Source organism: Dermochelys coriacea, chromosome 4 (genome assembly GCF_009764565.3).
Source record: "Dermochelys coriacea isolate rDerCor1 chromosome 4, rDerCor1.pri.v4, whole genome shotgun sequence".
NCBI classification, from domain to species: Eukaryota; Metazoa; Chordata; order Testudines; family Dermochelyidae; genus Dermochelys; species Dermochelys coriacea.
This window is the reverse complement of record NC_050071.1, coordinates 32,943,935-32,959,542: the sequence shown is the minus strand read 5'-3', so window position 1 is coordinate 32,959,542 and position 15,608 is coordinate 32,943,935. Positions and strand designations below refer to the sequence as shown.

The following is a 15,608-nucleotide window of genomic DNA, read 5'->3' as shown; positions in this document are numbered from 1 at the left end:
CACTAATGGTACTTTCCATCCAAGGAGCCAAAACTTTTTACAAACGGCCAATAAGAAACAAGACAACCCTGAGAGTTAAGTAGCACTGTTCCTATTTTACAAGAGGAACTGGCAGAAAGAAATGTGTGATTTGCCTGAAGTCACACAAGGTGCACATGGCAAAATCAGGAATAGAATAAAAAAATCCCAGTTCCTGATCCCATTGTAACAGAATGTACTCTTGTATTCACACCCTCCGCCAGTGGTTCTCAACTTATTTACCACTGTGGACCGCATATGCAGCTCTCTCTGTGTTATGTAGGCTGCATCCACACAATATATATACTACCTGCATGTCCCTCACGGTGTCACATGTGCCGCTGCTATGCGCTGCTTGGGCCACAGGTTGAGAACCACTCCCCTACACACTATTGTAATAATCTTTGTACAAATCATGTATTTTGAGGGTATTACTTAAAAACTCATAATTTCCTGGTCATTCTTGTCATGGTAAAATATTTGTGGCAATACTGCATGTGAAATTACAAAATTCCACTATGTTATTAACACATGTTCCAAACAGAAGTTGAGAAACAAGTCTGTCCTAAACAAAGGAATATTTGCACTGCTTAATTTGCATTTAAGCAGTAAACAGAGGCATCAAGCAGGAAGGGAAACAAAGGAAGCTCAACAGTTGAGAAAAAAGCAGCAGGGAACATCCTTCCACAAACTTTTTGTCTCCTGGTACTGAGCTGGAAATGTTTTTCAAGGGGGTTGGGGGGAGGGGGGAACTATAAAAAGGAGGGAGAAATGCACCAAGGGACCACCCACCCCCTGCCCATCAATTCACTGCACCGGAAGAGACAAAATAGTTGTTGGACTGGGACAGGGGTCCTGATATAAGAAGTTTGATCAGTAAGACTGCTGAAAGCATGTGGTTGTTAAATTTAAAAAAAAATTTCTCATGTATTAAATTAGGCACCAACAACATTTTATCTTTATTTTTCTTGTAATCAATTCTGACTTTTATGCCGCACTACTTCTGCTCACTTAAAATTTCTCTTTGTACTTAACAAATGAATTTTATTGTTTTATTTAATCCAGTGTGTTTAAACTGAAGTGCGTGGGAAACTCCATTTGGGGTTACAAGTTGTGTGCATATTATTTCTATTAAAGGAATAAGAGGCTTAATATAACCTGTATTGTGCAGGAGAGGCCTGGGCAGTACAAGACATACATTTCTGCAGGAAAATCTAGGACGAGAGGTCTGTTGGCATCACCCTGCACTATAACCAAGGCTAGTGAGAGCAAGAGTGTAACCCAAGTGAAGCCCGCAGGCTACAGTTGCACATAGACACTGAGGGTGGGGCACGCATGCTGGAAGACTGTGAGATATTGTAAAGCAAGGCGTTGCAAGGCAACCCAGGTTGCAGGGCAGGGGTGATACAGCTGCTTCTTAGTCTGGATTGTACTGTATGTAACACCTATACTTGAGCAACAGCCAACCTCCCCCACTTGAAGTTCAGAAAGGTTTAAAAGAAGGCATCTTCCAAAGCCTTACGAGAAAAAAAAGAAAAGGAGTACTTGTGGCACCTTAGAGACTAACAAATTTATTTGAACATAAGCTTTCGTGAGCTACAGCTCACTTCATCAGATGCATCACTTCACGAAAGCTTATGTTCAAATAAATTTGTTAGTCTCTAAGGTGCCACGAGTATTCCTTTTCTTTTTGCAAATATAGACTAACACGGCTCCTACTCTGAAACCTAAAAGAAAAAAACAAGTCATTGCAAAGAAAGAAAGAAGTGCTGCTCCCAGGCAGTACCACAGTCACCCTGGCCGTAGGATAACCCCCATATTTATAATTACAATAGGATGCAGTGAGCACAAGGAACAAAGACACCCTAAAGCATCCCTTCACCCTGAGGACTTGCATTCCTTCACTCTAGGGACCCTTTCAAGAACCATGCCTGTTTCTCTTGATAAACAGTTGCCAAAAAGAGTCAGAACATGCAACAGAATTCACGACGGACTTCAGTTGTCTCTCTGAACTAATGAATTTTAAATAGTGTGCACCTTCCTGAAACTTCAGAGCACATATTTATGGATTTCACCACACACTCATGTGGCTCTGCATTTATTGAGAAAGGCCTTGAAGCTCTTTCAGAAGAAATCCCAAATTCCAGTGATAAGGGTGTGAGAGTTTATTTTTATAGAGAAATTAAAGTTATAGATGACTAACCTCACTTTAGGTAGCCGACAAATGCGTGGACCTCCTTCCACAATAGATGCAACAAGAATATCAGAAAAAGCTATACCGCTGAGGGAGCACTACTGAGTTGTTAAACCAGGAAATCAAAAGTTAAGAATTCCTGGAATTTACTCCTGGTTTGCTTTGTGACCTTGCGCGAATCACTGTATCTCTCTGTGCCCGTTTTCCTGTCTGTAAATTGGGGGAAATAGCAGCAACCTACATCTCAGGAGTGCTGTGTGGCTTAATTATTGTTTGTGAAGTGCTTTGAGATCTGTAAATGAAAGGTGCTACAGATGTTCAAAAGTATTATTTTCCTTGTTAGATAAGTAATGTATCTGAAATAGTTCTGTCCCTGGCTTAGCAATCAGCCACTTGATAGACAAAAATGTCAAGTTAAAAGTGAACTTTACAAATCAAAGACTATAATGGCTGAACACTAACGGAAAACAAGCAAATCCCATTTAAATATTAACCCACTGTAAAACACTAGATTACAAATAACTTAACAAAATGAAATTTAGTTCTCTTGCTATTTAGCGAGACTGTCAATCAATCTGTTCCTCATTAATCTGGTACTAAATCATTTTCATAGGGCTTTCTTCTTCTGCCTTATCAGTCAGGCAGTGGGTGAAAGATTCACAAGAAAAACCCAAATTTTGTACTCTTCCGTGACAAATAAAGATTGGAGGATTGCGAAGAACACTCTGAACACAAATATACATTGGAAAAGGCATGGCTTATATTAAAATTTTTAAAAAATAAATAAATCACATCTACATATTTTGTACCTCGTATTGTTGCAAGTAATCCCTCTAGCATGATCCTGCACTGAGTCCAAATGGACAGGCTGCATGTCTCACACAGAACCCCACTGGCTTCAGTGGCACAGCATGGGAGCTAATTTCAAGACTAGCAAAGACTTGAAAAATATTCGTTTTTGTAGCATTTGCTTTGTGCATAACCACACTTTGTGTATAGTTACCATTTCCCCTCCATAGTCAGTTTCTCCATTGTCTTGTCAATCCCCACAAACATTTTAAAAGACTAGAAAATGTTCCTGTACAATCACAAAACAGGGTAACTCAGCAGTAGGTGCAATATTTGAAACTACTTTTAATTCTTTTTTTTTTTTTTTTTTTTTTTTTTTAAAAACGGACCACCTTACATGTTTACTGTGTCCCTACTGAAACTGAATCCAATGCATATCTATTCTAACACTAACGTGAAGCACAAAGGGGATGAAGAAAATGATTGCATCAACTCCATGCTGAACAGGTTGTTGCAGTTTCTCGCACGTTTTTATGCCTAGATAAGAGACGACCACCTACAGGTTTGAACATATTTAAAAGTTGAAACAGAGTGCTTATCCAAAGTCTCAGGTTATCAGATGTTTAAGAACGAAGTGCTGAAGACCTGCCTACATAGACCATTTAATGCAGCTAATTATGCTCAGAGTTAAAATATCAAGCCAAGTTAAGTGACTCACGGCAGAAAAGTTTTTAAGACAGCCTGTGGCGCAAACGACAAGACAGAACAACAGAAACCATAAGAGCAAAAAGATGGCAGAGGCAGCGTTATTTATACTAGGACAGGGCGCAGAGCAGCAGCCGCGTTCGTCTGTATCCGCAGAAAGAAAAGGAGGACTTGCGGCACCTTAGAGACGGCCACGTTTATTTGAGCAGAAGCTTTCGTGAGCTACAGCTCCCTTCAGCGGCCCTGATCAGGATCCGGGCGCCAGGGTGCGAGGCACGGTACAAACACATACCAGGAGGTTCCTGCTCTCAAATAATCTAGGACGGTTCACGTACAATGGCTGGGGTGACAACTGGCTGAGCCGGCTCGGGAGGCGCCTCCCGAGCTCAGCCCCCTCCTGCCGAGCCCGGGGGGGGGGGGGGGCGCAGAGGGGTAGGTAGCCCGCCCCACCCCGGGGAGCTCGGCGTCCGGGGATAGCGCAGGCCAAGGCGCCCGGGCTGCAGTTCAAGGGGGGGCCAGGGGCTGCGTGGGCCCCCCCGCAGCGGTGCCTCCCGGTGACACGGGCCCCCGGCGAGGCAGAGACTCCGGGGGGGGGGGGGAGGGAAGGGCGCGCCCCTTGCGACCCGCCCCGGGTCTCCCTTCCCCAGCGGGGTGGGGCGAGGCCCGGCCCGGCCGCTCACCTGGGCGATGCCCGCGCCCATCAGGCCGCCCCCGATCACGGTCACGTGCTTCACGATCAGCTTCTTGGCGGCGGCGGCGGAGGACGCGGCGCGCGCGAAGCGGCGGGTGGCGAAGGCCATGGCGAGCGGAGTGCGCGGGCGGGGGCGGCCGCAAGCAGCGGCCCAGCTGGGGGGGCGGGGCCGCGGCAGCCTCGGGCCCCGCCCACCTCGGGGGCCTCGGGCCCGGCCCCCGCCGCGGCCCTGAAGGGCAGCGGCCGCCCGCACGCCACGCCCCTGCCCGGCCCCGAGGGCCAGAGCCGGCCGCGTGGCTTCCTGGGGCAGAAAATAGGCAGAGTGCCCGCCCCATGGGCGAGAGCCACCCACGCCACGTGCCTGGGCATCCCCCCGCTCCCCCCTCCCCAGCACCCTGGGCAAGAGCCACCCGAAGCGCCCCCTACCCCGCAGACTTTGAGAAGCCAGTGCGCCGTCCCCGCAGGCAGGCGCTGCCGCCCTGACCCCCCATGATCATGACCTAGCCTTACTCCATAACCACCAGCAAAATGTGCCCCAAAAAAAAAAAAAAAAAAAAAGTGGTCACACCGTGCCTCAAAACGCATGTCCCTTTTTTCTTCTCTTTGGTGGCTCCACCAGCCGTGGTGAGCAGGAATTCTCATGCTAGAGATAAGGGTAAGTACAGCCAAGCCCTCCTTCACTCCTATACTAGTTTCAAAAAAGAGAGAGAGAGAAAATTGCATAGAATGGAGGCCCTGATTTTGATTCTTAAAAGTTTTTACCAACTTCATAAAGTGAATGAGCTGTTCTGGGGGAAGCGTGGCACCTTCCACAGGGCCACTCCCTATCGTGACTCCGCAGAAGGACTGAAACAGCAACCCCAGGTCCCCTAGAACAAAAATCCCCTGCCTGTTCAAAAGAGCCAGATTGGGAGAATCTGCTACCGGTGGACTCAACAAAGCAGCTGCCTAAGATAAATAGGAAAGCAAAGGTCAAATTTTATTGCATGCAAGGGTATCACAACTGCAGTTACTGATTACAGTAATACCTCCAGTAAGGTTTCAGAGTAGCAGCCGTGTTAGTCTGTATTTGCAAAAAGAAAACGAGTACTTGTGGCACCTTAGAGACTAACAAATTTATTAGAGCATAAGCTTTCGTGAGCTACAGCTCACTTCATCAGATGCATTTGGTGGAAAAAACAGAGGAGAGATTTATATACACACACAGAGAACATGAAACAATGGGTTTATCATACACACTGTTAGTCTCTAAGGTGCCACAAGTACTCCTTTTCTTTTTGCGAATACAGACTAACACGGCTGCTACTCTGAAACCTGTCATTATGCAAGGCACTGAATTTAGCCGTATAGAGTGGAAATCTGTCAACTTCATGAAAAAACTCGCACAGATACAGACAGACATCATCTTCCTCTCCAAATGCAAACAGATGGACATCATACCGAAAGGACTGAAGGTAAAAAATCCATTACAATCTACATACCACACAGACTATGCTGACAGCTTGTGCCACACACTCTCAAAGAAACTGCGGAACCACCTGATCAACATCCTCTACAGCAAACAGGGAAAGATTAAGAATGAGCTCTCAAAACTGGATACTCTCATAAAGAACCAACCTTCCACACAAACTTCCTCGTGGCTGGACTTTACAAAAACTAGACAAGCCATTTACAAAACACACTTTGATTCTCTACAAAAGAAAAAGGACACTAAGCTATCTAAACTACTATATGCCACAAGGGGCCACAACAATGGTTCCCGTAACCCACCCAGCAATATTGTTAATCTATCCAACTATACTCTTAGCCCAACAGAAGAATCTGTCCTATCTCGGGGCCTCTCCTTTGGCCCCTCCACCCCCACGAACATGATACAGTTCTGTGGTGACCTAGAATCCTATTTTCGACGTCTCAGACTCAAGGAATATTTCCAACACACCTCTGACCAACATATTAACCCACAGAGACCTTCCTGCCAACACTACAAAAAGAAGGATTCTGGGTGGACTCCTCCTGAAGGTCGAAACAGCAGCCTGGATTTCTACATAGAGTGCTTCTGCCGACGTGCACGAGCTGAAATTGTGGAAAAGCAGCATCGCTTACCCCATAACCTCATCCATGCAGAACACAGTGCCATCTACAGCCTCAGAAACAACTCTGACATCATAATCAAAAAGGCTGACAAAGGAGGTGCTGTCGTCATCGTGAATAGGTCGGAGTATGAACAAGAGGCTACTAGGCAGCTCTCCAACACCACTTTCTACAAGCCATTACCCTCTGATCCCACTGAGAGTTACCAAAAGAAACTACAGCATTTGCTCAAGAAACTCCCTGAAAAAGCACAAGAACAAATCCGCACAGACACACCTGGGGTATTCTATCTGCTACCCAAGATCCATAAACCTGGAAATCCTGGACGCCCCATCATCTCAGGCATTGGCACCCTGACAGCAGGATTGTCTGGCTATGTAGACTCCCTCCTCAGGCCCTTCGTTACCAGCACTCCCAGCTATCTTCGAGACACCACTGACTTCCTGAGGAAACTACAGTCCATTGGTGATCTTCCTAAAAACACCATCCTAGCCACTATGGATGTAGAAGCCCTCTACACCAACATTCCACACAAAGATGGACTACAAGCCGTCAGGAACAGTATCCCCGATACTGTCACGGCTAACCTGGCGGCTGAACTTTGTGACTTTGTCCTGACCCATAACTATTTCACATTTGGTGACAATGTATACCTTCAAATCAGCGGCACTGCGATGGGTACCCGCATGGCCCCACAGTATGCCAACATTTTTATGGCTGACTTAGAACAACGCTTCCTCAGCTCTCGTTCCCTAATGCCCCTACTCTACTTGCGCTCTATTGATGACATCTTCATCATCTGGACCCATGGAAAAGAAGCTCTTGAGGAATTCCACCATGATTTCAACAATTTCCATCCCACCATCAACCTCAGCCTGGACCAGTCCACACAAGAGATCCACTTCCTGGACACTACGATGCTAATAAGCGATGGTCACATAAACACCACCCTATATCAGAAACCTACTGACCGCTATTCCTACCTACATGCCTCTAGCTTTCATCCAGATCATACCACTCGATCCATTGTCTACAGCCAAGCGCTACGATATAACCGCATTTGCTTCAACCCCTCAGACAGAGACAAACACCTACGAGATCTCTATCATGCATTCCTACAACTACAATACCCACCTACTGAAGTGAAGAAACAGATTGACAGAGCCAGAAGAGTACCCAGAAGTCACCTACTACAGGACAGGCCCAACAAAGAAAATAACAGAACGCCACTAGCCATCACCTTCAGCCCCCAACTAAAATCTCTCCAACGCATCATCAAGGATCTACAACCTATCCTGAAGGACGACCCATCACTCTCACAGATCTTGGGAGACAGGCCAGTCCTTGCTTACAGACAGCCCCCCAATCTGAAGCAAATACTCACCAGCAACCACACACCACACAACAGAACCACTAAACAGGAACCTATCCTTGCAACAAAGCCCGTTGCCAACTCTGTCCACATATCTATTCAGGGGATACCATCATAGGGCCTAATCACATCAGCCACACTATCAGAGGCTCGTTCACCTGCGCATCTACCAATGTGATATATGCCATCATGTGCCAGCAATGCCCCTCTGCCATGTACATTGGCCAAACTGGACAGTCTCTACGTAAAAGAATGAATGGACACAAATCAGACGTCAAGAATTATAACATTCAAAAACCAGTTGGAGAACACTTCAATCTCTTTGGTCACTCGATCACAGACCTAAGAGTGGCTATCCTTCAACAAAAAAGCTTCAAAAACAGACTCCAACGAGAGACTGCTGAATTGGAATTAATTTGCAAACTGGATACAATTAACTTAGGCTTGAATAGAGACTGGGAATGGATGAGTCATTACACAAAGTAAAACTATTTCCCCATGGTATTTCTCCCTCCCACTGTTCCTCTGATATTCTTGTTAACTGCTGGAATTAGCCTACCTTGCTTGTCACCATGAAAGGTTTTCCTCCTTTCCCCCCCTGCTGCTGGTGATGGCTTATCTTAAGTGATCACTCTCCTTACAGTGTGTATGATAAACCCATTGTTTCATGTTCTCTGTGTGTGTGTATATAAATCTCTCCTCTGCTTTTTCCACCAAATGCATCCGATGAAGTGAGCTGTAGCTCACGAAAGCTTATGCTCTAATAAATTTGTTAGTCTCTAAGGTGCCACGGGTACTCCTTTTCTTTCTCCTTACAGTGTGTATGATAAACCCATTGTTTCATGTTCTCTGTGTGTGTATATAAATCTCTCCTCTGTTTTTTCCACCAAATGCATCCGATGAAGTGAGCTGTAGCTCACGAAAGCTTATGCTCTAATAAATTTGTTAGTCTCTAAGGTGCCACAAGTACTCCTTTTCTTTTTATTTAACAGGTGATCTTTTCTTTGTAGGATACTGAAGGCTGAATTATACCAGGCACCAAGCTCCATCAATTACCACTGACTTCACTCAGCCTTCAGGGGACTTAGGAAACAAGCTTTAAACATGATTGTTTATAATCATTTAATTGGAATTGTCTTCTACACCATAATAATAGATCTTTGGAGGCAGGTTTTGATACCATCAATTTAAGTAAAAGCTTAGGGCCCGAGTTACACATACAAATAGGGTACAGATTCAGGCCCTTAAAGCTGATTGTATAATCTTATTTGACATGTTCAAAACAAATTGAACCATTTTTGCTTGTACATGACAAGCATTACCCCAATGTTTGTTGAGTTCAAAAGATTGTTAAACATTTGTAGGAAATATTGAGTTTGTGCAGGAAAAAAATCAAACATTAAATTCACAGGAACAGTTTAAAAAGAAAACAAAAATTTGGCATTTTGCATCTGTTCAAGGCAAGCAATAATTTTACATTCCCTTTTACCCCACTTTGTCCATGATTGATAAATCCGTTTTACCAGCAACTGCCCTGCTATGCCATTCTAAAGATTTTAGCTCAACCTCAATGCTTGCACAAGCACACTCAACTCTACTGGCTTATCCCAGTGATTACATGAACTTTGGTATACAGAGGAATCTCACTTCTCCCTCTAATCTACTAAGGACAGCCTGAGCAAGCACCAACTGCAGTACTGCCACCAAAAGTTTTTTTTTTTTTTAAACAAACAAGTATTATGATGGGTTACCCCCCATTCTGGGGTGCCACCTGATGCAGTGGGTACCAATAATCCCACCTATTCCACCAGCCTGGACTCCCTTACCTTGTTCTGATGAGCCAGGGCCTCAAGCCTCCTCCAAACACACACACACACAAGTAGGGACACACCCAGCTGCAGAAAGCAACAGACACTGACATCAGTTCTGTCTGGGAAGGCTCAACTAAGGAATTGCCCACCACTCAAGTGCACTCCTACTCTGGAGAGTAAACCCAAAATGTCTTGTCCTGCACAGAGAACTGTACAGCATAAACAAATTGAAATTCGCCCTCTCCCTCAATGTGGGGAAGAGATATGCACAGTTTCCCGCCCCCACTCATGAATTCCACAAACTGGGATTAGAGAAAACAAAATAAGTTTATTAACTATAAAAAAGATAGATTTTAAAGTGATCATAAGGTTTAGCAAATAGATCAAAGCAGATTACCTTAGTAACTAAACTAAAACCACAAACTGATCTTAACATACTAGATAGGTAGGATATAAATTAGCAAATTCTCATGCTGTGTGATAAACAGGCTGGTAGACTCTTAAGGTACAAGTTGCCTTGGTTTTCCCAGGTTTTCATACACAGGCTAAAGATCCTTCTAGCCTGGGACCACCACTTCACACAGTTCAGTCCTTGCCCTCCAGGTATGTTGTTGCAGGGAGATTGAGGTTCCCCTATGATGTCATTTCCCCCCTTTTATATCTTCTTCCCATTTTCTAGAAAGCTCTTTTGCTGTGACCTGGGTCAAACAGTTCCCATTGTGTAGTATTATCTCTGAGAGGTTTCTATTGTATACAGTTCCTGGGGTAATCCTTGTGCTTGTGTGCATTTCCTCAATAAGCCACTAACATTGTTTGGCCTTTTTACTGTTGTACGTGAGAGGCTGCTTGTGGGTGCTTTCAAACTCACAACATGTTTCAGGAACGCATACACAGCCAAACTTCATAACTTCACATACGATCATAGCACATACAAACCAATGAGATATTAATGTCTAGCAGATCAAGACTTTTAGAATGTCACCTCACAAGACATACTTGGTCCAAAATATATCCTAATTACATGACAGTGGTGACTATTGGGGTGTCAGGCTGTCACAAGTATATTGTGATATTTGCTTTCAAGTGCTTGCTTGGGCAGCTTATTATTCTGGGGAAGTTCTACGGCTTGCGATATAAAGGAGGTCAGACTAGATCCAGTGGTCCCTTCTGGCCTTAGAATCTATGTAGTGTTTTTAGTCTGTTGGGTTACACTTGGATCACACTTTCAGGCTTTTCTTCCCAACCAAAGGGGTATAAACTTTTTTTTTTTTTAAATTAAAATCTGAATCACAAGAATGTAGGTGCTGGACTTTAAGAAAAACACCTAGTATTCAGAGACTCTCTATAAAATCCCACCAGTTAACAACATATTGTGACAAATTTTATTTGAGCAGTTCACCAAATTAAGTTGGTTCCTCGGGAGAAACTAAAGTGCACTCAACTATGTTTGGCATTTTGTGCTAAAAGACCACTGCAACAAAAGCTGGTTTTGAGATACAGATGAGGTGCTTTGTTCCTTAGTAAACTGTATCTGATTGAAGATTGTTCAGGACTAGCCAATTACAGCTGGAAACAAGCTTCACCCAAACAGAAATTCTTTTGCTCAGTAAACATAGATATGACCTGAACTTCAGCATTGAGCTCACCCCAGCTCTGCCTGAGGGAGACGCTACCAAACATTCAAATCCTATTCACATATGCAGAATAATATTAAGCAAAATAAGCAGAGCTCCCTAGTCACGACTCCCAGGAGCACAAGAGAAAAAGAAGATCCGCTTCTCTTCAGCCAGTATTTTGTATGAAAGATGTGAGGAGGGGAGACCTCTCCCTATTAGGTTCAGAAGGAGAAGCAGAACTGCTCTCACCTTTATCTGATGCATGTCTTGATAACCTCTCTCTTTACAAAAAGAAAAGGAGTATTTGTGGCACCTTCGAGACTAACACATTTATTTGAGCATAAGCTTTCGTGAGCTACAGCTCACCGCATCCGATGAAGTGAGTTGTAGCTCACAAAAGCTTATGTTCAAATAAATGTGTTAGTCTCGAAGGTGCCACAAGTACTCCTTTTCTTTTTGCGAATACAGACTAACACGGCTGCTTCTCTGAAATCTCTCTTTACAGTATCTCCAAGATGCTTCTGCTGACATCTTCTCTGCGGCTGCTGCAACCGAACATACACCCCCATCGCTAACTTTCTTCTCTTCCATTTTAAAAAATCCTCTCTCGACAGGATCAGCAAGGAACAGGGTGGGGTTTTCAGGTAGCATTGCCAGCCTAGGTGACAGGATTAAAGTTATCTTCTATACTTAGATTGTTAGCTCTTTAGGGAAGGGCTCATCTTTTCATTCTGTGTTTGTACAATGCCTAGTACAAGGTGGTCCTGGTTCATAACTAGGGCTTCTAGGTGCTACAGTAATACAGATAATATAGAATGATGATGATTTTGGTACAGACAAGGTTCCCATTCTTAGTGCTATTAAGGTGACATGCCCAGTTCCCACATTCCCTACTCCCCAGTGTGGTGGTGTATAAACAGTAACAATAATGATCTTTAATATTCATGCCCTGTTAAATGGGTAATTTGTCACCTGGTCTGCTTGGCTTGAATGGTATCTGAATTAACATCCCTTTTTCAAGTAGGCAATATAGCCCACTGCCAGTTAAGTTATTTTAACCTATTGTGCCAGGGTGTGACCCTGTTCAACTTGTTTGCTCTTATGAAATTACCAATTTAGTGAAATCTTTACAAAGGCCATGTCTACACTACAGGGACTACAGCGTCATAGCTTTGTCACTAAACCTATCTTAAGGATAATCCTGTAATGGAGAGAGAGCCTACAGTGATGGAAAAGGTTTTTTCTTTGTTTTAGGAACACCACCTCCCTGAGCCATGATGGTAGTTAGGTTGACAAGCATAGACCCAGCTGTGTCTTGTTGATAAATTGTATAGTCAAGTGCTTAATCACACGTTGGTTATTTGGTCTCTTGACCATGTATTTCATAATGAACTAATAAACCAAATAACCACTTAGTGAGATTTATTAATATGGTACAGGCAAAGGTTCTATACAAAATCAGTCTTTGAGGAGCTGTCCCAGGTAGCGATATGCTCCCCACGTTACACATTTCAGCTGCTGTTATTTATATGATTTTACAAGTTACATTTCCTTACACATAAAAATCCAACCCATCCATTTGTTCCAGTTCCCTAACTTGTTGTTCTGTTCCTTCCTTATCTTCGTTTTGTATACTAGCATTCCAGGTACAGTACTTATGCCTGAAGGTATTTCCCTAGCTTTGTGCTAGGACAGAGAATGAACGTATCTTGACAAGTTTCCTAATTTTTTGCACCAAATGCCTACTTCAGCAAATGCAAAGTGTTATGGGATACTTAGAATAAATTAGACTATATCACTGTTACAATATTTGTGCTTAATGCATATTATTTTTTTATTATCTATATATATTGAAATGCTGGCTAGCATATATTAGTCAACAGTTTACACTGAGGTAAGTGCAGCATAACTATGGCGCTGCGGGATATGAATTTTTCACAGCTCTAAGTGCTGTAGCTATGCTGACCTAAATTTTAAGTATAGACAATTCTATTATATTTAAATCTTGTGCATGTATACCCCCACAATTTTGCAGTACTGATAGTAAGTCATACAGGTAAAATCAGGCCAAGTTAATGTTATAGTAGCTTTACTTTTATATTTCCAATGCTAACAGCAGCCAAAATTCCCGTAGGAGTACAGAGGGGAGCAAGTAGTCCAATGTAAAATTATGAAGATAAACTGAAGATACTTACACTAGTTGTGAAGTGAGTTCAGTCTACAAAAGCAATGTGCCAGGGCTTTTTACATCACTATATTCCACCCAAGCTCCTGCTGTGCCACCATTGATCCTGTTCCATTTCAAAGACTCTCTGCAACACTTCTCCCCCCCATCTCCCATGCCAAGGTCCCCCATTTTCTCCCACCATGCCAGGGCTCTGTGCCTCTTTATTCCCCACTCCACCATTCTTCCTTTTTCAGGGTGTCAACATTTTAAAACTGTTTTGGAAAGATGGGCAGTACTAAAATGAAAGGGACTCTTATGCTGGCATAGAGGTGGTTGAAGCTGGTAGCTCTGCTAACCAGATGTCAACGTCGCTGCTATGCGTCTCCTAATGAATAAAATGGAATGTGTAATAGCTTTAGAAAATACTTGATGAAAAAATTGAACAAAATATTACAGTGAAACTAATTCTTAAGTTGAATAAAGGTAGGCACCATTGAGCAATAGATATATAGTGGGCACATTCAAGACTTATCTGCTGCAAAAACAACATAGGTCAATATTGCACAATCCAGTTCTCCTCTCAGCTTACATCTGTTACCAATTTAACTTTGCTCCACAGCAGAAGGGTATAAATTACACAAACAAATTTATTTCCTCTGGGTCATGTAGTTTCTAGTCTCTCCCTCAGGAACTAGTGGAAGCCTTAATTTTATTTGCCAGGATGAAAGGCCTTTGTGTCAGTTTTAGCAGCAACTAGTGTTCTGGCAGACGTGATAATGGTTACCCCATAGCGTATGTATAGTAGCACTTCACATTATACAGCACTGGATACTATGTACGATCAGAAGCTACAACTCTTACGGAACTACTTGTAAAAATAACAGTTTTCAGAAGTAATGCGATATTTTACATACCAAATTTCTCTGCAGATCACTGGTTTTCAAGGCAGACTGCAGCAAGAGCAATTTATGTGCAAATCCATTAATCAATATGTAGGTACTCCTATTATTTTGTGTGTCGTTTCTTTGGATTCTGCCAAAATTCTAAAGTACTTACCCTCTACTTAAGAGGGTAAGTGTACAAACTTTGTATAATCAATCAGTTCCATAGCCATGGTGTTTGGGTAAGCATTTAACAGAAGTCAGATAAAAAATGATCAGCATTTTATTAAAAAGAAAAGGAGTACTTGTGGCACCTTAGAAACTAACAAATTTATTAGAGCATAAGCTTTTGTGAGCTACAGTTCACTTCATTGGATGCATTTGGTGGAAAAAACAGAGGAGAGATTTATATACACACACACAGAGAACATGAAACAATGGGTTTATCATACACACTGTAAGGAGAGTGATCACTTAAGATAAGCCATCACCAACAGCAGGGGGGGGAAGGAGAAAAACTTTTCATGGTGACAAGCAGGTAGGCTAATTCCAGCAGTTAACAAGAATATCAGAGGAACAGTGGGGGGTGGGGTGGGAGGGAGAAATACCATGGGGAAATAGTTTTACTTTGTGTAATGACTCATCCATTCCCAGTCTCTATTCAAGCCTAAGTTAATTGTATCCAGTTTGCAAATTAATTCCAATTCAGCAGTCTCTCGTTGGAGTCTGTTTTTGAAGCTTTTTTGTTGAAGTATAGCCACTCTTAGGTCTGTGATCGAGTGACCAGAGAGATTGAAGTGTTCTCCAACTGGTTTTTGAATGTTATAATTCTTGACGTCTGATTTGTGTCTATTCATTCTTTTACGTAGAGACTGTCCAGTTTGGCCAATGTACATGGCAGAGGGGCATTGCTGGCACATGATGGCATATATCACATTGGTAGATGCGCAGGTGAACGAGCCTCTGATAGTGTGGCTGATGTGATTAGGCCCTATGATGGTATCCCCTGAATAGATATGTGGACAGAGTTGGCAACGGGCTTTGTGGCAAGGATAGGTTCCTGGGTTAGTGGTTCTGTTGTGTGGTGTGTGGTTGCTGGTGAGTATTTGCTTCAGATTGGGGGGCTGTCTGTAAGCAAGGACTGGTCTGTCTCCCAAGATCTGAGAGAGCGATGGCTCGTCCTTCAGGATAGGTTGTAGATCCTTGATGATGCGTTGGAGGGGTTTTAGTTGGGGGCTGAAGGTGATGGCTAGTGGCGTTCTGTTGTTTTCTT

At 43.3% G+C, this 15,608-nt stretch overlaps 1 protein-coding gene across 1 annotated transcript in view; it reads right to left on the bottom strand.

The window, feature by feature from the left end:
• The window catches only part of HADH (hydroxyacyl-CoA dehydrogenase), a 34,260-nt gene extending 29,703 nt beyond the window's left edge, over positions 1 to 4,557 (bottom strand). The window contains exon 1 of the mRNA XM_038398551.2: positions 4,387 to 4,557. Within this exon, the coding sequence (XP_038254479.1) occupies positions 4,387 to 4,506 (120 nt within the window). The 5' untranslated portion in view covers positions 4,507 to 4,557. The remainder of the gene's footprint in view (positions 1 to 4,386) is intronic.
• Between the last annotated feature and the right edge of the window lie 11,051 nt (positions 4,558 to 15,608).